At 39.6% G+C, this 23592-nt stretch overlaps 2 protein-coding genes across 7 annotated transcripts; one reads left to right on the top strand and one right to left on the bottom strand.

The window, feature by feature from the left end:
* The first annotated feature begins 402 nt into the window (after positions 1–402).
* Mondo (MLX interacting protein mondo) lies at positions 403–21707 on the top strand. Of its 5 annotated transcripts, none has more exons than XM_019844326.2 (16): positions 403–751; positions 6067–6425; positions 12600–12706; positions 14569–14642; positions 15021–15146; positions 15353–15566; positions 15849–15944; positions 16043–16331; positions 16512–17079; positions 17164–17343; positions 17632–17773; positions 17918–18018; positions 18223–18686; positions 19079–19202; positions 19289–19418; positions 19701–21707. In XM_019844326.2, exons 2-16 carry the CDS (start codon positions 6076–6078, stop codon positions 19820–19822), a joined length of 3087 nt encoding a protein of 1028 aa, XP_019699885.1. In that variant the 5' UTR covers positions 403–751; positions 6067–6075; the 3' UTR covers positions 19823–21707. The 5 variants fall into 5 exon arrangements, with proteins under 5 accessions (XP_019699885.1, XP_025152384.1, XP_019699886.1 ...); XM_019844327.2 differs by lacking the exon at positions 403–751 and adding an exon at positions 1111–1515; XM_019844328.2 differs by lacking the exon at positions 403–751 and adding an exon at positions 2824–2841.
* On the bottom strand, positions 20878–23526 carry LOC105189465 (RPA-interacting protein). 2 transcript variants are annotated; one of them, XM_019844332.2, is made up of 4 exons: positions 23308–23526; positions 22457–22685; positions 22042–22334; positions 20878–21461 (listed from the first exon to the last, which is right to left on the bottom strand). In XM_019844332.2, exons 1-4 carry the CDS (start codon positions 23404–23406, stop codon positions 21282–21284), a joined length of 801 nt encoding a protein of 266 aa, XP_019699891.1. In that variant the 5' UTR covers positions 23407–23526; the 3' UTR covers positions 20878–21281. The 2 variants fall into 2 exon arrangements, with proteins under 2 accessions (XP_019699891.1, XP_019699892.1); XM_019844333.2 differs by lacking the exon at positions 20878–21461 and having other exon boundaries at positions 21875–22334.
* Between the last annotated feature and the right edge of the window lie 66 nt (positions 23527–23592).

The raw sequence follows: 23592 nt of genomic DNA, 5'->3' as shown, positions 1-23592 counted from the left end.
TAAACTCTTATGACTCTTACGAATTAAATTAGGTTCTAAGAACTAAAAGTCTTATCCCCTTCGACTAAGAACATTTAATTCGTTAATTGTCGCATTAATTCAATCAATTTTTTGTCTTCGTGTAAATAGTAATAAATCGTTAAACCGATACTTTGTTACATTCCTATCGTCCAAGTATCAGTAATCGCGAGAGTTTTGATGAAGCAGCCAGTTTTCAATAATATATCACTGACATAGTATGTCACTATTTATAAAAGATATCACTACTTACAGCAAATAAGCACTTTTGAAAGTAGCGCCAACGGTAGGTTCACGATTCACCCAGCTCCACGCTGCCATTGGTTGCTGCGGTTTTCCATCGCTTGGCGCCGCGTTCAGTCAGCTGTGCATAAGGGCGCGCACAGTCAGCAGTCGCCATTCGTCCGTCGCGGAAAACGCGGGTATGCGCAAATGGCGTCGTCGTATCATAATGAACGAGAGTGTGCCGTGCAATAACGCGTACCAGCCTCGTCCTGGGCGTTCCGCGGCCCAGCTTGACGACGAGAGTGAGCGCAGTGACGATTCCATAATTGAACAAAGAGTGGCATAATCGACGTCGCCATCGCCGCCGTCCTGGTCATCGTCGTGTCGTCGTTATCGTCGTCATCATCAACATCATCATCATCATCATCTTTCTCATCGCGCAGCCACAATCGACGACAGGGGCAACGAGAGAAGGCTGGTGACAAGGAAGTGAGAATAGGTCCATAAGGTGAGTGACAAACGGTAACAAAGCTTTCGTTCTTGCGCGTGTATCGTGAAACGCGCGAATATGTAGTCGCGCGCACACGTTCGGCTGCGCATTCTTGGAACGAGTACGATCGTAGCGCGATCATAGCATGTCGATCGTTGCAACATCTGGTGCGCGGTGTCGTTGATCGAGCGTGTTTTTTCGATTACGCGAGAATTTACAGCCGCGAATACGTAAATCGTGAAACGGTGGACTCGTCGCGGACGCGAGGACTGCTCCGTTTTTGTTTTATGAAAGAGCGAGCGAGAGAGAGAGAGAGAGAAACGGCGACACAAAAGAGTGGGAGGAAGAAGGAGTGTGTGTGTGTGTGTGCGGGAAAGAGAGAAAGAGTGAGTTAGAGGCGGAGACGACGTTAGATGAACGCGCGGGTGATTTCCATGGAACGCGAAATAAAAATCGAAGCTACGTAGCGTCAGGATGAGAAGAGCCGTTGACATATATTCGATTAACTATAATTTCTAATGAGTCGGTAAATTGTTTTGCTCCTTGAGCGGGGAGGAAAGAGATAGGAAGTAGCGCAAATGGAGAGGAGAACGACAACATGATAGAATGTGAGCGAGAGGGAGCTCGTGCGTACATAAATGTCCGTTTATCCACACACATTCTGCACTTTGTTTCCTTGTATTCCGTGCTGTTTGCTTCGCCCCACCGCGAGGGAGATGTAATTAAAACGCGAACGAGTTTCTTTCATCGTGCGCATTATCTGTAGGTGGCGTCAAAATGAGGTCTGTATATTGACAGTTGTCAATTTTGCATTATAACCTAACATTTCCACGTTATTTCGTTCGAGAGTCACAAGTTGCTGCTGAATGTGTCTGAACTTTATCCTCCAATCTAACCTAACCTCATTTGATCTAACCTGATCTAACCATTCTCCTTATTGCAAACATTGTGTTGTTTCATTTATGTTATATATAATTATATAATACGCTGTGTGGAACTGATAGAAATAAGGATATCTGCATTGTTCGCGGATATAAACTTGGCTTGTGCGATGGCAAATTTTGAAAGAGAAAAGTTCGTTATTCGAATGCTTTTGTTGTTCGAGTCGCGCAAGTCTCAAGTCGTTCGTATGTCGTAATCGGAGGTTAATGTATCGAAAAGCTACAGGCATTACGTGTTAGACGAGTTAACGGGCTTCTCTTTCCGATCTCTCTGTCATTCACGATAAAAACGATAAAAAAGGAAAAATACGTTCAGTCGTTTTCTCAAATTCTACGGAAACGCAAAATCAGACATTTCTAAATCCGCGAAGAGATCGCCCGTAAACGTAAGATCACGTTTAATTTCTACCCCACGTAACACGCACGGCGAGATTTTCCGCTGTTTGACTCAAGTCAGAAATAGCAACGTCGGTTTTTCCGACGAATCAGGCGGAATCAGGAGGTGCGCCCGAAACGTGCGTCGATCGTAATCGATATCGTGAGAGTCAGCTTTTCGACATACGCGCGTAAACTCTCAGCATTAAATTGCACTTGCATTTCCTACAAATGTTATCGATACGTAGAGGTATACTAGTTGTACCATCGTAAATGTTTCGTAAGATCGTTTTCAAGTTCGAGGAAAAGCACACAGGGCGCGAAGGAATGTAAACATCGGCAAAATAGCCTGAACAGATAGTTGTGTTTGCTTTTTCTTTCCCAAGTCTCTTTCGTAAATTCTAACGTAAAAGATAAACACAGTAATGTTACTCTCTCTCTCGGCTTTGATATCACTTTCATCACGTTAGCTGTTTTAACACGTCGGCGAAAAGACAAGACAAAAACTCCACCAAGTAACATATAATGCGGTCTCGCAAACGTTATGTCGCTGTGTGTTCAAAACGGATAAACTCTCTTTTGTTGTTATTAGGAAAAATCCGAAATCCAAACGGCGCGTGAGCGGTGATCGTTGATGAACAAACGGATAAGGCATTTAACTTGGCCGACGCCAAGTTGGATACGGTCAGCTCGAGAGAGGGTCAAAGAGCATTTCATAGATAGCAGAGAAATACCAACCGGTGTGTGTAGGGTATGCGATACAATCACTGGCGTCCCCAACGTCACTAGCAGGTTACATAAAAAATCTTAAAAATAAAATTCTTCTAGTGTATTAACAAACAGAACAAGTGTATATGAATGGTGTATATGAATGGTAATACTCTGTTACCATTGCTTTTACATGTGGTTGCCCCTAGTACTCTAGAAGAAATTTATTGCCCCTAAGGTTTTTTTTTTTATATATATATGTACTCTGTCAGTGAGACCGTAGAGATGCTGATAATGGTATTGCTTGTTCTATTACGAAAAGATAAATTTGGAAAAACGGTTACTTGTTTCGTAATGTAATTCAACAGATTTCTAATGAAACTTGTATCTTGCATAAACTCCTGAATTCATTTTCCACGTTGCGGCGTAAACTTATCATGACAATCCCGGAAAGTAATAAAAATTTACGAGAGAAGACATTGCGGACGTTTCTAGCGAGCAAAGTAAACTTCGCGGCTAACGAATAGATCCGAGGCTTATTCTTGATGAACACGTATATGAAGAGATACATATACTATATTACACGCTATTATTCTTTACTCTTTGTTCAATTACTCTTGATCGTGTACTGACGACGTTTATCCGAAACTCGTGATACCAAAATGCGAAATGCACTTTTCGCGCCCTCGCGACATACAACGAACATACCGAAAGTCCGCTGGAAAAGCGACTTGCGTCGTAGCGAGCACTTGCGTAAGGTTGCTAAAAAAAAAAGCACACGACCTTAGAGCCCGATAATACGTAAGCGTGAGCTTACGACAATCGGCACTCGAATCGTCCGATCGCGCACTCAAGAGCGAAAGAAAGACACGCGTTGCAACAGATAGATACTGCTCATAGAGAGAGAGAGAGAGAGAGAGAGAGAGAGAGAGAGCGCCGTTATAGGCATCTGAGGCCTTTTAATTTTGCCGGCTGATAACGCCCATGGAAAATCCATGGGTTCTATTCGGAACCGGTTGTAACGGGAAAAAGCCCGGAACAGGCGAGCTTGCGTTCCTCGGATAAACGGGTCAGCAGGTCGTCGAATTACCTCCGTTCGGAATTTCGTCGCCACGTGGAGCGAAATACCGACAAAGATTGTTTTCCTCTATGAATACCGTTCCTCTATTTTTCGACGGAAGAGATTTGTAGAGACTGTAAAGTCTCGCGCACAACCGTGTGTTCTTGTGTTAAGATGAATGTCAAGTCTACGCTAATACGAAATACAATATCGAAAGTGGTTGTAAAATACATAAACGATGTAAAATACATAAACGATTCTCCACAGTTCATGCCAGTTTGACACTGAAAATCGAATGAGTAAATCGAGACGGACATAATTTTAAGTTTGTCATTTGCTTCTCTAGAAGGTTTCTCGCGGCATCCGCTAGAATGATGAGAAAAAAAATAATTGAACGTCATATATTAAATAAAAAAATTTTCTCATTTTATCATGACCGATTTGTTAATAAACATCGAGCGAGATTTAAAAAAAGATGTTTTTCATTCGTGTTATTTGCAAAAGCATCTTCGAGGGAGAAAGTTTTACGATAATAATAAAAATAATAATAATAATGTGTCCGGGAATATCGACCATGGTGTTTGTACTGTCGGTGTCGTACGCGAATCCACGTCGAAGTGTAAGAATGTCAACGCGAATAGGAGAGGAACGTGCAGGTCTCTCGGATAAGTCGCACGTAGTAGAGAAATTCGTCGCGCGTGATTGAGCAGATCAACGTTTGATCGCGTGCCGGAGAGTACGTGGGACACGTTCGCAGCGAATTGTCCCGACTGTGTTTAATTTTAGCCGTCATACACTAAGCGCCCAGAGGAGTCACTGACCACTGAGAATTCCGTTGGATTTACCATCGTTCCGGGAAAGAAACACCACGGTGCGACTATGCAACGCACCGTGCATTTTCGGAGATAAGGTCATTTAACCTGATCGCTTGTCACACGCGCTGTCGCAACATTAACTTGTTAATTGCGAACGGACAGGAAGCCTGGCGCCATCGCGGCCTCGGGTTCTCGCTTACGGCGAGCATTGTATGAGAACAAGATTGTAAGTTACTCAACGCACGTTTTTCCGGAAGCGTTCACCATGACGAGTTTCTACTCGGTTGTCGCGTGCACTACTTCCGAAAAGGATACCTCTATAAATAATACCGCGTCTAAATATTTTCACATTTGTTTATTTTTCTTTAATGTCTCGCTTGTGTATTATTTATTGTGTACGCTTTCATACATTAAGTACCCTACATCATTCATTTCATAAATTTACAAAATGCTTAATCATCACCGTCACATGTTATCATTCACAGAAATTCATGCGCTAAGTATCTCGACCCGTAATTGTCGACCTTTTTACCGACAATTTTATAAAAATGCAGCACCACACACTTTTATTTCCGTGTAAATTTAAACTATCCGGGTATGACGCTCACGCATGTGTCGTGTATATTTTGAGCATGCGGAAACAAAACTCGTTCATTTTTCATAGTATTAGTTAACATAATGCTCGAGACGCGTTAAAGTTTTATAAGTTACATCATACATTTATGCATACACTCTTCTTCTTTTCTTTTTCTTCTCAGTTTTTCGCAACATTGAATATAGTATGCTTTGAAATAAAGGATGCATCGGGCTAAACTTATCAGAAGTTTGATAACTGGGGTTTGTTGTGTCTGTTGAGTCTCCCTTTTCGCAAGCGCGCATAGATTTCGCACGAATTGAAACGAGGTCGTCTTCTAATCTTGTTGCATTCTACTTAGCTGGCTCTATTTTAGATCAAAAAACGCAGATCAGATGTGTGCTTAAAGTATTCGGTTGAATTTTTCGAACTCTCCACTATGATCGTTTCAAAAATTAACTAACCACGTAAATTATTTAATTATCCGCGTAATATATTAATAAATTAAGCTATGATGAAACATACTACACATAATTATATGTGTGTATATGTATCCAAAATTCAATTTATAATTCTAACAATTAATTAGTAACCCAAGTATTTCCATAATAATCCAAAACTCACAATCGGAGGATACGTATTCAATTACAAAAAAAGAGAAAAATACTCAACTCACGTACAGTCAAAAGCTCTCTCTTTCTCTCTCTCTCTCTCTCTCTCTCTCTCTCTCTCTCTCTCTCTGTGTGTGTGTGTGTGTGTGTGTGTGTGTGTGTGTGTTTGTTTAAAAATCGTTAATTGCCTCTAACAACTTAATAAAAAAAAAGTTTATTAAAGCGGCAAATTGTGTTCTTACGGAACAGAGTCACGGAATGCAGGCCGAGTTGATATATCGAAAACCTGCGACGATGACGAGCTCATCTAGTCAGAGTGGTTTTCATCGTGCCGGAAACGGTAATCGAGAGAGCAGCAGCCGGGACTCCCGAGAGACCATACACTCCGGCCACTTCATGGTGTCGGACTTCGAAGCCGAGGCCCAGGACGATGAGGACGAGCTGGCTGTACCGGTGCCTGACGAGGAAGTCACCGCCAGGTTGTCGATTATCGCCCAGCCCGGTTTCACCGTCGAACGATTCGTCGCCAACTCGTCGAATGACAAGAGTTCGCTGAGCATCGAGACATCCTTGAACAAGCTCTTCCAGTGCATGTCCCTTGCCTACAGGTGAGTTCTTCCTTTTCTCCGGCAAGTCCGATGTTCTGTTCATTACGTAGATGCATAGCAAGTAGTGCTATCAATATAAAAACCGAGTATTTTTAAACTCGAACATCTAAGCCTGCTGATATCATGGAATAAAAGTTTTTTTTTATTTTTTTTTTTTTTTTATTTCAATTATATGTTTTACTTTACGCATAAATCTTCTCGTTTTTCTTTACATAAATATTTTCCTTATCGATGTAAGGATATCGAGATAACCTGAAACAGTGAATACTTAAATCTCATTTTATTTTACTATATTTTAATATAAAAACTAAATATCTCATATATAAAGTATTTACATTTTGTTGTTTTTGTCTTAAATATTTTTACGTATAAAATAACTTGAAGAAAATGAATAAATATAGAAATAATAATCAAATTAAATAATTGAATATCCGGTTACCCGGATACTCTAAATTGACAATATTGTTGCCGAGTAACCAATCTTGAGCGATCTTGGAGCACAATGTTACATCTGTCACTAAATATATAAAGACATTAAATATATAAATACAACACGATGAAATAATAATGCAACGAAAAGATCGGAACTGAACGAGGATTGAATCGTCGCGTGATATTTTTCAACAGTAGCTCTTTCGGTCGTTGTATCATGTGAGGTCTAAGGTCGGTGTGGAGAACGGCGCTATCTTAAGAGGCACGTACGAGTCGATAATCGTTGATTCACCCGCCCGATTAAATAAGATAATATTTTGTGTGAGATAAACGCTGGTTGTGAGTCCGCATTCGTTATAGTCACGTCTTCCTGCGACTAGATTTCCTCTTCTTCTCCTTTCTTCTGCTACCTTGAACCGTACACCTGCATCACTTGAGATGCGGAAGAAGCGAGGAACCGCGGCCAGAACGAACACAGATCTCGAATATCAGAACACTTCTCTGCGAATTGTTTCGCGAAATGATTCGAAAAGAAAGTATCATTCAACCGATATCCGCGTAAAAAAGCGCCATGATGCGTTTCGCTCGAGTCCGGCAATCGGACAAATGCTGGTTGCCGGGCTGACAGCATTCCCGCTGATAAAAGACAATTGAATTAATGAAAGAGAGGCCATAGAACCAAACGACAACACCGCAATTAAGCGCGGCCTCGCTAAAGTCGCGGCGAAACACGGCTTCTGGCTGGACAATTTCCGTTTTCCCCTTGGCCGCCAACGTCTCCTTTTACGCGCACTTCAGTGCGCCCCGTAAACTCACTTTGGTTCGAGTTAACCCACGCTTGACCGATCTTGTTATCTCTCATATCTTCCTACGAACGAAATTCCAAATAGAAAATCGGCTGATGTTACGCAGTACCGAGTTATTAGTAAAATCTGCTGTTGTCACGTATACGGCGCGAATAATAATCTCGGATAATTCTAAAGACGCGACAATAAGCGACTATACAAAGTACAGAAGGAGATTTTTTCCAGAGAGGAAAAACAACGATGTTCGCAGTCGTAAGCGAAGCAGTTTTGCAATGCCAATAGTTTGAACTCTCACGCGCGCGTCTGCAAATTTGAATAACAAGATGTGATCGAAACTCGTTCATTGGGTGTTGCATCGCGGGAAAAAGGATAAATGGAGCGAATAATGATCGGCTGACACAGTAATGATTGTTGCTCGAAACGTATTTGTCGGACTCGTTCTCGGAGACAATGTTAAATACGGAGACCGCGCTGAAGTTAGGAAAACGATTCACGTGCGATTCAGTGCGATTATGGTGTCTTGCATGTTGATTATTTTCTACGGTAGTGGAAAACAATGAAATCGGCTCGCGTTGTTGTTTGGCAATCTTCGAGCGACGTCTTCTCCGGAAACGTCGTGCCGTGTAAAATTAATTCAGTACGTAAACGCACAATTTTTTTCTCTCTCTCTCTCTCTCTCTCTCTCTCTCTCTCTCTTTCTTCTGATCGTTGAGTTATTGTTCGAGAAATCTACCATGGGAACTACATCGAAACGTCGCGTTTATATAAAACGTTGAAAGGAAAAAGTGAAAATTAACAACAAAAGTATATTATAAAAATACAGCAAATTATATGTATTAAAGCGTTGAAATTATTAAATTACAAGGCAGATTAGTTAAACTTGTAGTTGTTTGTCAAATGTCTCGAGCGTACAAGATTTTTTAATTTATTAAGTATTTAAATTTCTGTCAATCTTTTTTTTTTTTGTATAAAGCTTACCAAAATTCACGAATTCGCAGAAAGTGGATTTTACAAATGCGTCATGGGTCGACGAAGCGAAAGTAATTTGCCGACTTCGTGTTCATTATCGCGTTTGTCGTGATGTCAAATTTGCGATGGGCTCGTAGCCCACGTAAGCAAACGTGAATGGACCATTGGGTGTCCTGTGTCGCGTTATCGTTAATTCAACGTTCAGGAAATCAACAAATTGCATTCACACCACGTGTTGCTTGCACATTCACGTTCGCTTGCGTCTGCGTTGCATAATGCGCATAACGCGAACTTCACTGAATTAATTGTGAGATTATCGCCGATAGTATGATATGAAGCAGGAGCACACACAAACGCTCGACGGCCTTCGCCGATGTCGCACCGCAGGAAAGCGAAACTTGCATGATGCAGATCTCTCGCTCGCCCCGGATTCACGGCCTCGTGACGGTTTACGATACGAAATTTTAGCGAATTTTTTTACAAAATACGATATATTTTAAACTCGTGCATCGTGCACCGTTATCGCTAGGAGATACGGAAATCTTATCGCGGAATTCTTCAAGACCGCTCACAGACTTTAGTAAAAACTTACCCGTTTTACGATCGTACATTTATCTATTTACTTATTTATTTTTTTGTTTACTTATCGATCGAAAACGATTTACAAACGAAGATATTCGAAATGAGAGTAGGTTGTTTTGGTTTTATTTTATCAAACTCGCATGCTAAAAATTGCAATACGAGTAAAAATTCTCAATCAGCTTGGCGTTATTTTTCTTCCTTTTCACTTTCTTGTCTTGAGGAAACGCGTCCTCTTGAATCCGACTGCCTATTCTGATCTAACACGATGTTATGCCGATATTTATAGAAGTCTCATATAGGTAACATCCTAAATCGGAACATCGCCGCTCGATCGAGAGGCGCAATCGCTGCGATTTTGCCGCGTTCGGATTCCAATGGTCACGGGGAAGCACGAAAACGACCCCTGTGTCTATACTCGCGACTGTTGAAACGCGATAACCGGAAGATGCACGGATATATACCCGTTTCCGCAATGCTGTGGCATTGGCAATTGAACTTGTACACACACGCGTGTTGCGACGGCGCGGGTTTGTACCGTGTCGATCTCCGCTGCAGCTGCAGCGCGCGGTGCAGCACGCGCGCACGACCGCTTTCGCGCGTCGCGAAAAAGTGAATCGCGCTAAATTACCGTAAAGGCCTCTCCTCCTGTACGTGTCGCACAACGTGTCTTTTATCGACCAAGGCCACTGCGTCATCGTGGCCGCTGCGTTCGTGGCGCGTACACCGTACGTACGCGCCAACGTAACACGTACTTCCGTACGAGAACGCATCGCGAACAACGTGCGCAGCGTGGGACGCGCGAATCCCTCTCTTCGACCTCGGAGAGCTCGGGAAAGGAGGCTCGCCGATCGGTGTGGTCAGCTATTTCCGTTCCTCGGTTATTTCCCCATGTGCTTTCGCGTATGGCAGTCGATGCTTTCGCGCGCGGAAGCAATTGATCGCCCAACTTATATTTGAGAGAACGCTGTAATTTGCATTCTACCGAAGCGCCGTCGCATTTCGTCGCACTCATACGATGCCATGTGAGCCTCTCTCATGCACAGTTCGAAATTGCAATCCACTCGAGGGAATTTTTTTCGTCAGGTTCAATCGTAACCTCGATGATTCTTTTTCTCAGGAAAGTTTCATGTCGAGTTCTCGATCTTGCAAAATTTCTTTTGGAGAAATTTCATATGAGGAATCTCTTTTGACGAATGATAGTGAGATTTGTGAGGGATTTAAGATTTAGAAATTGAATTAGTCGAGAGCATGAGGAGGTCACGTGAGATGAAATCCGTAAAATTTACAGATTTTTCGGGATATTTCGTGTGGCGAATGATTCGAGCGGCGGCGCCCGTCGCGGGAGTACTGTGATCGACAAATTTAGCTTAGTTTCCACGGTGATCTTTGCTCCTCGCTTATAAGTCTGATAATTAAAGCCGCGAGACTCTTAAAATAAAAAATGATATCGCGGTTTCGTGGCGCTTATCGAAGTAGCGATTGAAATTCCTCACCTCGCTTCGACATTTACAATTCACTTATCGATAGTTTTTGTTTTAGCTTCTCATAGACGATGACGACGACGACGAGTCTGTCGCTATCTATTTTTCTTCATTGCCGCGTTGAGTTTTGCAAATACGATACGCGACAATACGATAACAATCGAATCCGTTGCTCAACAGTAGATCACGAGAAATGGTGCATCGTGCAACGAACAAATAGCTCGTTATCTGATAATGAAATCTCTCGATGTGTCTCGTTAGACGCTAAAATGAGGGCTCGCACCCGATGACTTGCGCGTATTGTCGCACAAACGGAACTCAAATTGCCACGAGGAAATGTGTGCCGCGCTAATCTCAAATTCACAAAGATGTCTTGCAGAAGCAAGCATCCTCGACGAGAATCTGCACGACTAATTGAAAATTAGATCGATGGATATACCTTGGCGATCGTTTTGCGCTTTCATTATTTTCATTCGACGCTCCTCGAGTTGAACTTTGAACGGAATTTCGGACGGAAACGGCTCCGTTTGATCTCGTCGTCTGAAAGAGATTTCCTCTTTCCCAGATACGAGTTTCTCCTTTCTCTATCTCTCTTCCTTTCAATAACCAGCCGAGTTATCTAATCATGCTACCAGAAAAATGAAAATGGCAGTGTGAAGGAACACTCGGACGACAGACCAGGGTCTAATGCCAAGGAGAAGAACCCTCGTCGTATCCGCGTTCGCGATACGAGCAAGTGGAAATCTCCCGACTGCAAGATATTTTCTCGCTGTTGACTGTTCGCCGGCGAGACGATAACAAAACGTGTCCGTCGCTAAGATTCCGGCTGTGCATCTTTGAAATTGACTGAAATTGACAGTTTCACCTTGCAGCGAAATAAGACAAACGATTTGTTAACGCGCTAATGTCGTCATTAATCGGATCATCGGAAATTGATCTGTCGCTGAGAAAAGCATGGAAATATACATTGGTTAGGACATTTGGAAAGGTACACAACAAAAACATGGTAAATATACAACTTTAATTCGTGATTCTATCTCGTTAACATATTCAATGTTGTCTCGATTATCTGTGTGGAAAATTATGGAAATCATCAATATATAAGCGTCAGCCTAATTCGATGATTTTCTCAGACATTGTCACAAAATTATCACAAATTTGTGCCAGTTACGATAACAGCGCGATAACGCATGTAATGAAAGAAACACATTCGAGCGATATCAAGGACCGGTCTTTAACTCGAAAAGAAACCTTCCCCGATGAGACAAATTTTAATTCGTTCGAACGAACCGAATTCGTCGTCTGAAAAAAGGAAGCAAAGCAGAAACGCGCGTGTGTAAACGTCTTTCGCGCGACGTTTATTGAACTTGCGCGAATGGAAACTCCCTAGACGCCTTTGATCGCGTTCTCTCGGAAAATTTTGTGATTTCACAAGGCGGAGCAACGTGCTCTCTCTCTCTCTCTCTCTCTCTCCCCCTCTCCCCATGACAGTGCGCCCAAGGCGAAGTAACAAGCACCCACAGTACTGACGGGTCGAAATTATTTGCCACGACTATTTAATACCGTTATGGCTGCCTGATCCGCCTGATTGAAATGTTTTCGAGGCAGGAGGATAAACTAACGTGTTTCATTGACTGAGTTATATCCTCCGAGAAGCGCACGATGCACATCGTGCTAGCTGCTGCTGGTTCACTGACTTGCATCTTTTGCCATTCCGCCGTACGTAATAGAAAAATACACGTGTACGCGCAATGAACCGTACAATGCAATTATAAGTACGAAGCGTCACAAATGACATGTGAAACGCGAGCGAGGCGGCGAAGCACACTCAACTTGTATCGCCATAAAGGCTGACGTTTAATATCGCAGTGGGTATGACATATGGGCATTTGAATTTGTTCCAGACAGAAGCTGACATCGCCCAAGTGGAATCGCTTTAAAGGAATCAGGTTGCGATGGAAGGACAAGATCAGACTGAACAACGTCATCTGGAGATGCTGGCACATGCAGTGTAAGAGAAACTTACGTCCCCGGCTTTCTCTCGCTCTTTCTCGTCTCTCTCGTTTTTTCTACGCGTCAACCTCGAGAACAGACCCTCGGGATATCATCTAATCCTCGCATAAGTGTTAATCTTTTGGGCGTATCCGTCTTTGTCTTATCGAGATTGTTTCTATGAGACAACGGAGCATGATCTCAATAATTATCGGAACTTATCTCTCCCGCAATATATCGTCACATCCCGCGTAAGAGATCTCTCGAATCCTAATCTATCTTCATTGACGTCCTCGATCGGGATACCCGATGCTCAATCAAAGAATTGCACCAATCCACAGAAGTGTTTCTATATTTAACGTTTCAGTTAGCGAGACTCCCGGTGCAAGAATGCGATAAGTCCATGAAGCCTGTTCTTTTCAGCTGAGCTAGAATGCAGTGTTTGAGCTCGAAGCAAACGTATGATCCAGTGTTGAAAGGAAAAGAACCGAGGTTTTAGAGCAGCACTAGCTCAGTTGAAACGAACAGACCATGTATGTTCCAAACGTACAAAGTCCATATCAAAATTGTACTTTATAAATTATGTGTATTCATCTATTTATTATTCTTAATTATGCATTGCCTCGATTTTCTTATTCCTGCTTCTGTTTTGTTTTGTTTTTTCTTCTCATTTTCCTTATTTAACACAAATTTGAAACGTTTTGGAAAAAATCTCTTTGATTATGAATCGAACCCCAGAAAAAGCCCCCATTACGATTAGACGAAATCATTTCGACCTGCTTCGCCATGGTTCATTGACACTTCGATTACCATGATATATACAGAGTGCCGCCTGTCGGATTCAGACAGCTGCTAGCTGTTTTGCCATCGAATAACCGGATAAGTAATTACCACTCGTCTATTTAAAGAGCTCCATCCCCGCGCTACATTCACACCAATAGTGTTCCACATTCACCTGGCGCATGCCCAACTTATCATTATGAGTCAGGGAGTCGTTCTACGGTGTACTTACATTCGTGGAATCTGATCAGCGAATTTGTTCGGCGAGCGCGAAAAACAGGTGGTATTTGAAATATCAAGATAAAAGAGAGTACATGCATTCGCATCGAGCGAAAAAATGGTGAGAGAACCCGACACGCGCTGATGCTTTCCCCTTTCCCCTCGCTTGTACGATTAAAAGAGGAGAAAAACAAATAGAATAGCTCATAAGGGAAAAAAACAACAACTCGATCTCGACGTCGATGTCGATAAGATTTTTATGAGATTTCAACGGAACGATCCGTTGCGCCTGCAATTATTATTCTATTGTTCGAACGATTATTCTGTTAGTGGAACATTCAGACAATGGAGATTCGGAGATAATGAAGGTTCTCCAGCATTCTAATAAAGCGCTTAGTGACGATCGACACTATCATAAATCACAGGCCAGACACGTATGGTGTAATTGAGTAGTATTGAGTTGCTTAGATTTTAGCCCGGTAGCTGAGTATAATCGCCGTATAATTCCTTGAATCAGTCCGCCTGTACTCGTTAAGTGAGACAACGATAGTAAAAGTGGCGTTCATTGTAAACTGCTGTCTGCAATTGTATCTTGTGCCGCTTTTTTAAGCTTCCATTTACCATTACTCGTTGTTGATAAATATAGCGCATCGGTAGCGTTAAACACGGCAAGTGCTTGAAAGTGACTAGCATGTCTATCGACTTTATCATTCGCCATTAATTATTAATTTGCGGAAACATGAGTTTCGAAATTAGATTCAAGTCATCCGCGATGACACAGGAGAGGGAGATCACTTGATCGTGCAGTTTTTCCGCGATGCGATTCATCGATTTAATCGAATAATGTGTGTCTAATGGGACGGTTTTATTTTTCTTTTTTAGTTATATTGAAACAAAGTACGTTGGTGTGCCAGTTCGCGTCGCCACTTGACGTCGATACTCACAACAAACCCGAGGTACGTCTTTCGCACAAATTCTCTAAAATTCAATTAAATATTCTGTGTACTCGATCGTGACGGCGACTGACGAGGCGTCACGCGTCACATTATTAATGAAGACGAGAAACATCAATCTATCTGTTATTGTATTATCTGGTTTTGTCCTCTTACATAATTGGAAAGTGTCTTTATCGCAAATCGACGGTCGCTCGTTTGATTAGATAATTCGTTGCAGTTGTAATTCCTCGAAAACGACGCATATATACATTCGTGCGACATTAAGTTAAAGACAAAAACCCGTATAAGCTAATAAAGTTGCAAAGCGTTTTTCTACGCTCGGCAGTAAGGCTCGTATAATTGCGCTTAAGCGTGAATCAACGGCGTATCTCTTATCAGGCGGTGGTCTTAGAGGGAAAATACTGGAAGCGAAAGCTCGCGGCCGTCACAGCGGAGTACAAGAAATGGCGTATGTTCTATCGGAACAAGATCCTCGGCTGGACGAACAAAGATGGCACCGAGATGGTACGTAACGTTACACATAATAAAATATGTATATGTGACCTTTCTTACGATTGAACTATAACGTTTGCGCAGAGAAAAAGTATAATTCTTTTATTCTTATAGTAATGTTTATTAATTTTCTTATTAATTTAATTATTCGCGTCAATTTTAATTACTGTTCAATAATACAGTGAAAGGTAATATATAATATATAATACGCTTTTCAGATGGAATCAATGGACATGCTAGACTGGGACAGTGGAAGCATAACCACCGAGAACTACGGGATGGGTATAGGCAGTGCATCCGGAAGTATCAGTGGAGCTCCAGGCGGAGAGAGCATGATGGTTGATGAGGACTATATGGAGCTGATGACCGACACCCTCTTTTCGACCATCAGTTCCAATCAACCGATATACTTTCCTGATCCTAGAGAAATCGGTAATTCCCCTCGATCGAGATGTTCAACGCGCAATAAAAGCTATTCGTACGAACGAAGAAAAGAACCTAACGTGTTGAAAGACCGTTCTCTCATATCGTAAACTTGTATTTCCAGCGACTCGCGCTACCACGAATATATAACACGTATTTGTTATTCCTTCGTCACCGATAAAATTCGTATCAGCATCGACATTAAAATCGAATTACATTTATCGCGCGTTTTTTCGTTGCGCAAATATTGTACGTAACGCAAATTCACATGCATGAAATGTGACTCGACAGCCCGAGGTGCCAGTTTAGCAGACTTCATTCAACCTAGTCTGGGTCCTCTACAGCCCAATCTCGACGATTTCATGGACACGCTGGAGCCACTACAAGGTATCACAATGTGATCGTGTGACGTTAATCGATCGATTACAAAAGTACATAAAAGTGTCGCTCGCGTGACATAATATTTTGTTTTTTCTCGATTTAAGAATTCCTAAATTCGAAATTGCCTCCAGTCCCTGAGGAGGACGACATGTTTCGGAATAACAGCCTAAATGCTAATTATTCCGACCTAGACCTTATGACCCCGATTACTCAGATGAACGAAATAAATGAGGATCCGACGATAAAGAGTGAACAGAGTCCACAACAACAGCAGCAGCAGCAGCAGACGTTGGCTCAGGAAGTACAAGATGCTAACATGCAGAATCTCCATTATACCGCCAAAATATATACTCAGCCCCAGCCTGAATCATCAAGTGTTTATAGAAATAGCATGTGAGTGCACACTAAATTTCCCATTTTCTTTTCATAATTTTTCTTCATATTCATTACATATATTACATCGACGCCATATAGTCATCTTTATAAATAATATAGAATAAAAAAAGCACATGATGATAAAAATATGATCGATTGAAACGCTGATTCATGAATACTTCATCCGCTTTCATTTAGAGCTATGACTGAGAACTACAACGCTATTCAGCAAAACTTCGAGACATCCGTCACGAGTCAATCGACGCGAGAGAAAAATCGGAGTAGTAGTAATAGCAGCAGTAGCAGGGCGACGTCGTCGAGAAGTAGCCGCGTGATACAGCAAGCCCAACAGCAGAGTACGTACCAAGCGACAAGCGGGCAGCAGACGCAGAATTCCGGGTTCCAACCGTCGCCGGCGCAGTCATCTTACGCGATGGAAATACAATTAACGCCTGTGCAGAATCAACAACCGGTGCAGATCGCGGCGCTGAACGATCAGTCGGTTAATCAGATATCGTCGATCGTCGCCGCGGCAGCTGCTGCAAGCAGCCATGTGTCGAATCTGGTGGCGGTGCAACATAATTTCACGCAGGCGGCCAACTCGCCGCTGCAAACGCAGCAACGAGCAATAAGACCTTTACCGCCCACGCCGCCAATGTCCACGAAACCGTACAAGATCGTGCAACCGCAGCAGTGCTACAAGTTCTCAAACCTCACTCAGAATTTCAACGCTCAACAGTGTAAATTTAATGTCAATAATTTCAAGGTAAGATATCGATAACGCGACAATGGCGGCGATTGCTTTAGAGCCGCACATCATCGAACGAATGCTAATTGTATATATTTCCAGACGCATCCTACGCAACAAGTGATATCAGTGTCGGCGGAGCAGCCATCGCAGTCACAGATATTGCTGCAGTGTAGGCCCTCTGGACTAGACCTCACCGCGCCTGCTCTGCATCCTACCAAACTACTACCTCAACCTACTATATCCAGCGTGGAGACGGAGGAGATCTTCGCCGTACCTAAGGTCAGTATGGCTTTTAAGACAATGGCTTTAAGACATTGGCTTTTAAGACAATATAAGATAAGAAAACTTTTGATCTCTAGCAGAGAAAGATTTTTATATATATATATATATTTTTTTTTTAACTCTGCACTGTGTGTAGGATTATTTATCTCGCGATGAATTTTAGTGCTCCATAAATCTTGGTTTCTGTTTTAATTCCAATTTTAGTCCCAATTGTATATCCGTAATTTTCCCACTTAACATTTTATCATATTACTCGAAATATTAAAATCTTTCTTCATTTCTTAGTACCAAATAAAGGGAAGAAATAGATCACGCAGCAGCTCGTCCCTAACAGCACCCAGGATACATCCACCGTTGGTATCTGCAGTGAGCGATCCAGCTCTGAATCTGAATAACAATGTCTTGCTTGCGCACTTGCTCACAAACAGTACGTATATTCTTATCACGCCTCTCCACCTCTGAAAAAGTGCCTAACTACACAGGAAAATATACTTAAAAACCTTGGATCTAATAAACAGTCAGAGTGTTCGTCATATTATATTGTTTCCCAATTGATTCATTGTTTCTTCAGCCTCGTCTACGCAAGTGACGACTACGCAACACATTACGACTCCAGTGACGGTTCAAACTATGCAGACTTCCAACATACAACAGGCGCAACCGCAACAGCAGGTATTACAATTGGCAATTTATATGATGCAACCATAATTCGATGACAATATATTTCGATAGAAATTTATGCATATTTAAATCTCCTTTATGCTTCTATAAATTCTAATTCTGATTTTGAATTCCTTTCCTGATTTGGAGCCTTTCTATATTTACTTATACTTTTATACCAAAAAACTAATTATTCCTCTTGTATCTTTTTTATAGGTGATGCAATCGTCCACCTGCAATCAACAGATTCTTTTAAATACAAACAGCCAAACGCACCAATCCCAAAATAGTCCTAGTTCGCCGAAGGACAGTTCAAACGCTCACAGTCCGCAAACATTGAGTCTCAGTCCTCTGCACAGCCCTATGAATATAGGCAGCCCATTGTCACCTAATCGCGGATACATAAAGGGTGAATCGGAAAGGGGACAATATAAGGAGCAGAGGAGAGTCGGCCACATTCACGCGGAACAGAAACGTCGATATAACATTAAGAATGGATTCGATATGCTGCACAGTCTAATACCGCAGCTCAATCAAAATCCTAACACGAAGCTGAGCAAAGCTGCGATGCTGCAAAAGGGGGCAGACTACATTCGGCAATTGAGAGCAGAAAGGAATCAGATGAAAGAAGAGATGGATAACTTGAAACAACAAATCGAGTGCCTTAATACGTCTATTAGGTATGTTCGTGCACTCAACATTGAAGAGGTCTGTTTTCATATCTGTCTTAAATTTATATCTTTAAGTAATTAGAGGATTAGAAAATTAAAATTTAAAAGAATTAGTAAATTAGAATTTATTGAAAAAATATGTATTATCTGTTATAAAATTTTTCATATATTTGTAACTTTGCACTTGTGAAAAATCTCGGACGGATCTTATTTTTGAATAGTGAGTTCAGGATGAATTCAAGACAATTTAAAAAGTATAAGCTCTTCAATCATAAAGAGTATTATGAATAATATATTACATACAGATAAGATATGTACATATTAAGCGAAGTAGTATATAAGAGCAAATACATATAATTATACGCTAGTCTCAAATACTTCATGATACAATACTCTTGTAGTAATTGTCAATCTATGCTTCCTGCAACGGGTGCTCCAGTTTCTAGCCATAGAACAAGCAAGATGAAAGAGATGTTCAACGAATATGTGCGTAAGCGCACGCGAGAGAACTGGAAATTCTGGATTGTATCCTTTTTGTTTTCTCCATTTCTCAAGGCAACAGATTGCACAACATAATATTTCCGAAAGATCTTCCTTAACGAAGTAATCAGTTTAGTACATTGTTAGAACCGCTGATGTTGTCCTTCGATGCTTCTGTCTCGACTGCGAGTGTAAACGACTTGGAGACGAGTACAATATTATGGGTTGAGCAGCAGTGTTCACTCACCCGCCTCAGGCCAGGTTGGTAGAAAATGTGAAGCAATTAAAAGAAAGTATTTTAATGTCTCCGTTGAAAATATGACAATTAATATTTTGCAACTGGAAAGAAAATTCTAACTGCGAGAAAAAGAATTAGATCGCGATTATTATATATTTTCAATATTCATCGAAATTATCTTGAATTCTTGAATGTTAACTATAAAGAACTAGTATTCAAAAAATTGAGAGAAAAATGTAACAGATAATCGATAAACACATACATTGCAAACATCCTGGTTTTGTTAACCAAGAAATTGTTTTCAGCCGTTCTGGATTGCCTGAGGCATTTGTCTACTCAAACTGATATTTTATCAAACCCAGCTCGTCTCCCCGAGGAAGCGCTCGAAGCGATTAATCAAACGGAACGCCGGTCCTCCACACAGTGACCAAGTGCACGGATTTTGTTGCAACGTTGTTCGCGTGTTGTATAAAAAAGTTCAAGATTTAGATACGTATGAAAACGGAAAAGATAGTTACCGTATAGCTTAAGTCAACCTATGCAAAAAAAAGATAGGAAATTAAGACCGGTTTTGTTGCGGCAGATTTACGGAGCATCGCTAAGTACGATGACGGGGGCGAAAGAATCAGAATTTAAGTGCAATTCCTCTTTTTATTGCAAAACGTCACGTTTGCAAGAAAACATTTGAAGCTGTGAAAATTTATCGTGACGGATTATATAAGACACGTTTTATATAACGTATTTGAAAATAAAATATACACGTGTATATTATCCATCACCACCACCGCAACCACCACCACCATCATCATAATATATGCACATCAAATATATACTAATGTAGCCATCGATGTGGCCGCGCACAATCATTTGCAGGTAATTATTTTGCAATAAAATAATTACATGCATAGTTTCACATTTATTTCGCGCAATCATGTATGTGTTATCTTAAAACTATATCAAAAGTCAGAGAATATTTTATAATTACCTCTACAATGAATTGTATAACATTTAGTACTCGCGATGAAGGGTTAACGCGTTTGTGAAATTTCGTAATATGATTCATTCCAACATTTGAGAAGCGTCTCGTTTAAATAATAGAAAGTTTATAATTTATAGCTATCGTAATTATTAATTGCAAAATGAGAACAAAGAAGTTTTGCACAGATGCCTATAGTTTTTTTCTTTTTTTTTCTTTTTTTTTCTTTTTGTAAACAAATTACATCAAACAAAAATGAAAGATATCTCAAACATTAAATTACTTTTGTTGTAAAATACCGTACTTATTTATATAAGTATGACTAAAAGTTACGTGATATTAAAACATTTCTTTAATATGTCTCCAATTATATCATATTAAAGATATGAGTCAGTGCCATAAGTCATTATCATTCTAACAGATTGCAATCAAAGATAATTGTAAAGGGATCATTTTTGAGTGATATGACTAGAGGTATAAAGATATAAGTAACTTTTCAATATGTAAATTATCAATATTGGTTATATTGGTAGTATTTGATAAATTTTGCGTTGCCATCGAATTGTTCTGCATGGTTGCGCCAGCAAAAGGAATTACATATATGTCGATAATTGTATGGACGATAAAAAGAGGGTTGCTCAAACATATAACATTTATGTTCACAACGTTATGCAATATAAGATCTTTAATATATATGTGATAATGTACAAATTATTTACAAATTATTATTAAAAAGGTTTGACTACCGAATAGAGCTTAAGCTACAAAGGGCTTCTGCATATTGCAACGTTCTTATTAATGTAAAGTTAATTTGTTGTACACACTCAAATTAAGGAAAACAGAAACGTTCTCGATACTTTGTTTTGTTCTTTTCATCTATACTTTAAGGTGATTCGTTATTCAAAAGACTTTACACACGATACGATATACAGATGCCCTCACTTAACTTACACGTGTATATACATGTGTAAATGATAGATAATATAAACGAACTCAGCGCGAAAGGGATGTTCTTTTGTACAATATGTATCATATAATCATAAAGACTCATATATATTGTTATTACTTCAATGTTACAACATGAAGAAATCTGAAATAATGTATTTTATTTATACCCGTACCACATTTGTTATTTTTGATAACTGTTATTGATGAATGAATGATTGATTATTGAGAAATTACTTGTGGTACAACCAGGGCAAATAAATTAAATCGGAATATAAACACACACACACACACATATGTATATATACAATCTTATGAATACTAGTCTTTTGTAATCATCAAAATATACTTGGATTCATTTGCATTGAGACAAAAGATGAATCAATGAATATCTCTCTGATGAATATTACTTCAACATGGTCTAACAATTTTTGTGTTTAAATTTAATGAATCAACAGATAAAATAACAAGATGCTATAATGAAATTGAATATACTCATGATATTTTTTCTTGACAATCGACTATATCAACAAATTTCAAAAAATATTGAAATTGCTTTTTAATATAAATTATATAATGATGAATATGTTCACGTTCTAAGACACATTGGTATATCAATATTTTGCAGTTTTTGCTTAACAATTTTGTTCTTGTTTCACAAATCTAGTCGAGTTAATTGTAAATGATCAAAAAATTAATGCTAAAGTAGAACAATCGTGACATACCATGTACAAGTTGATATTGTTACTCTCAGATATTACTGTGAATGTTGGCGTTGTGGAGCATTGTATTGCATGTTTAAGCAAACAATCATTGATTAAACATTTTGCTTCTTGAGCAGTACGACTAACCAACATCAATCCACAGGTTGCACAAGTTAGACTATTGTTCTCTTCAGTTAATATAGCTTTCTGACATATTGGACAAATCACATCATCATTCTTTTGATCACAGTACATTGCTAGATATTCGGTTTCCTCTTGCGAGATTCTGTCGTATTCTTGTAATATCCATTGCTCTGCATTAAATCAAAATATATAAAATAATGTTTGTCTAACCTATATGTGTGCTTGCAAGCAGTAAATCTTCCATTAATAAAAAGCAGTAAATTATTTTAGAACTTTTTAGTAATGATCAAACCTTGCTCTTGAATAATTTGATTTTCTAACTCTAGCGCTTGTTCCTCAGTTAGCTCATCTATCTCGTTAAATATATTTCCTTCATTCACATCCGATGTTTTTAGATTTTTTATTTCTTCGCGTATTACTTCCATCAATGTATCTTGCACATGTTTTGAATTAAATTCTAAATCAAACCTATGTCTGTTGAACAGTTGATTTCTTTTCTCCCGCATTCTCTGACGACATTTCTAAAATAACCTTTCCAGTATTATTTCCATATATTATATACAATTTAAAAAACATAGAACTAATCTTATAGAGCACTGATTCAAAACTCTACTTGAAAAAAATATACATTTATATATACTATTATGGAGAAAATAAACTATATTGAAATTACATGCAAAAAGCAAAACTAAAACAGACCTATAAAGTTCATTGATTCTATCTTTTATCAATTGTAAAAATAATATTAATTTATATAAAGAGACAAGCGTTAAATTAACATTTGTGCAATATCACAAAATCTTTCCCAATGGGATCTTTAAATTTTATAGTGTAAAAAAATATTCTCACAAATCTATACTTTGGGAGAAAGAGGATAATATAAATTTCTTTAGTTCTTAATTGCGAAAATTTTGAATTTGTAAACATTTCAAATTTTCTAAATTTCTAAATTTAACTATAAATTTCACTTTTCAGTCAAAATATCAATTAATCAATGATATTAAAATAACATATTATTTTAAAAGATTTATAAATTTTAAACATTTATGTGAGAGAGAGAAAGAGAGGAAGAGAATGTGTGCATGGTAACAAAAGTTCAAAAAAATTTATTATTAAACGTCAAGTAAATATTGACTTTCCAACCTCTCGCAGCGTCTCTTGTAACTTGGGCGATCCGTGTCTGATTTTATTCGCATAATCCCTGTTCCTCAACTTTGCTGTATTTATTGAGTTATTTGCCATGACTTATTCTGTGGATAAAATCAAACTGAATAAAATAAGGATGTTTTTTTTTCCAAAGAAGATCGTCAAATTCTTTTCCACTCCAGTGCAATGTGACATTTCATCCGCATGCGCAACACTAGATTCAAATTCAGATTTTAATAATTGGCTACAGGTTTCTCTAGGAAATACCCATATTCAGGCCTT

The sequence above is a fragment of the Harpegnathos saltator genome, unplaced genomic scaffold, assembly GCF_003227715.2.
Source record: "Harpegnathos saltator strain DR-91 unplaced genomic scaffold, Hsal_v8.6 scaffold15, whole genome shotgun sequence".
In the NCBI taxonomy this organism is placed as follows: Eukaryota; Metazoa; Arthropoda; class Insecta; order Hymenoptera; family Formicidae; genus Harpegnathos; species Harpegnathos saltator.
This window is presented reverse-complemented; position numbering and strand designations above follow the sequence as displayed.

Excerpts from the sequence above, each read along its gene's own strand:
- Mondo (XM_019844326.2), top strand. The coding sequence starts at position 6,076 with ATGCAGGCCGAGTTGATATATCGAAAACCTGCGACGATGACGAGCTCA. Across the intron at positions 18,019-18,222 it reads AGGCGCAACCGCAACAGCAG|GTGATGCAATCGTCCACCTG; the intron begins GTATTACAATTG and ends TCTTTTTTATAG. Across the intron at positions 19,419-19,700 it reads ACTCACCCGCCTCAGGCCAG|CCGTTCTGGATTGCCTGAGG; the intron begins GTTGGTAGAAAA and ends AATTGTTTTCAG.
- LOC105189465 (XM_019844332.2), bottom strand. The coding sequence starts at position 23,406 with ATGGCAAATAACTCAATAAATACAGCAAAGTTGAGGAACAGGGATTAT. Across the intron at positions 22,686-23,307 it reads TACAAGAGACGCTGCGAGAG|AAATGTCGTCAGAGAATGCG; the intron begins GTTGGAAAGTCA and ends AGGTTATTTTAG. Across the intron at positions 22,335-22,456 it reads TCAAATTATTCAAGAGCAAG|AGCAATGGATATTACAAGAA; the intron begins GTTTGATCATTA and ends GATTTAATGCAG.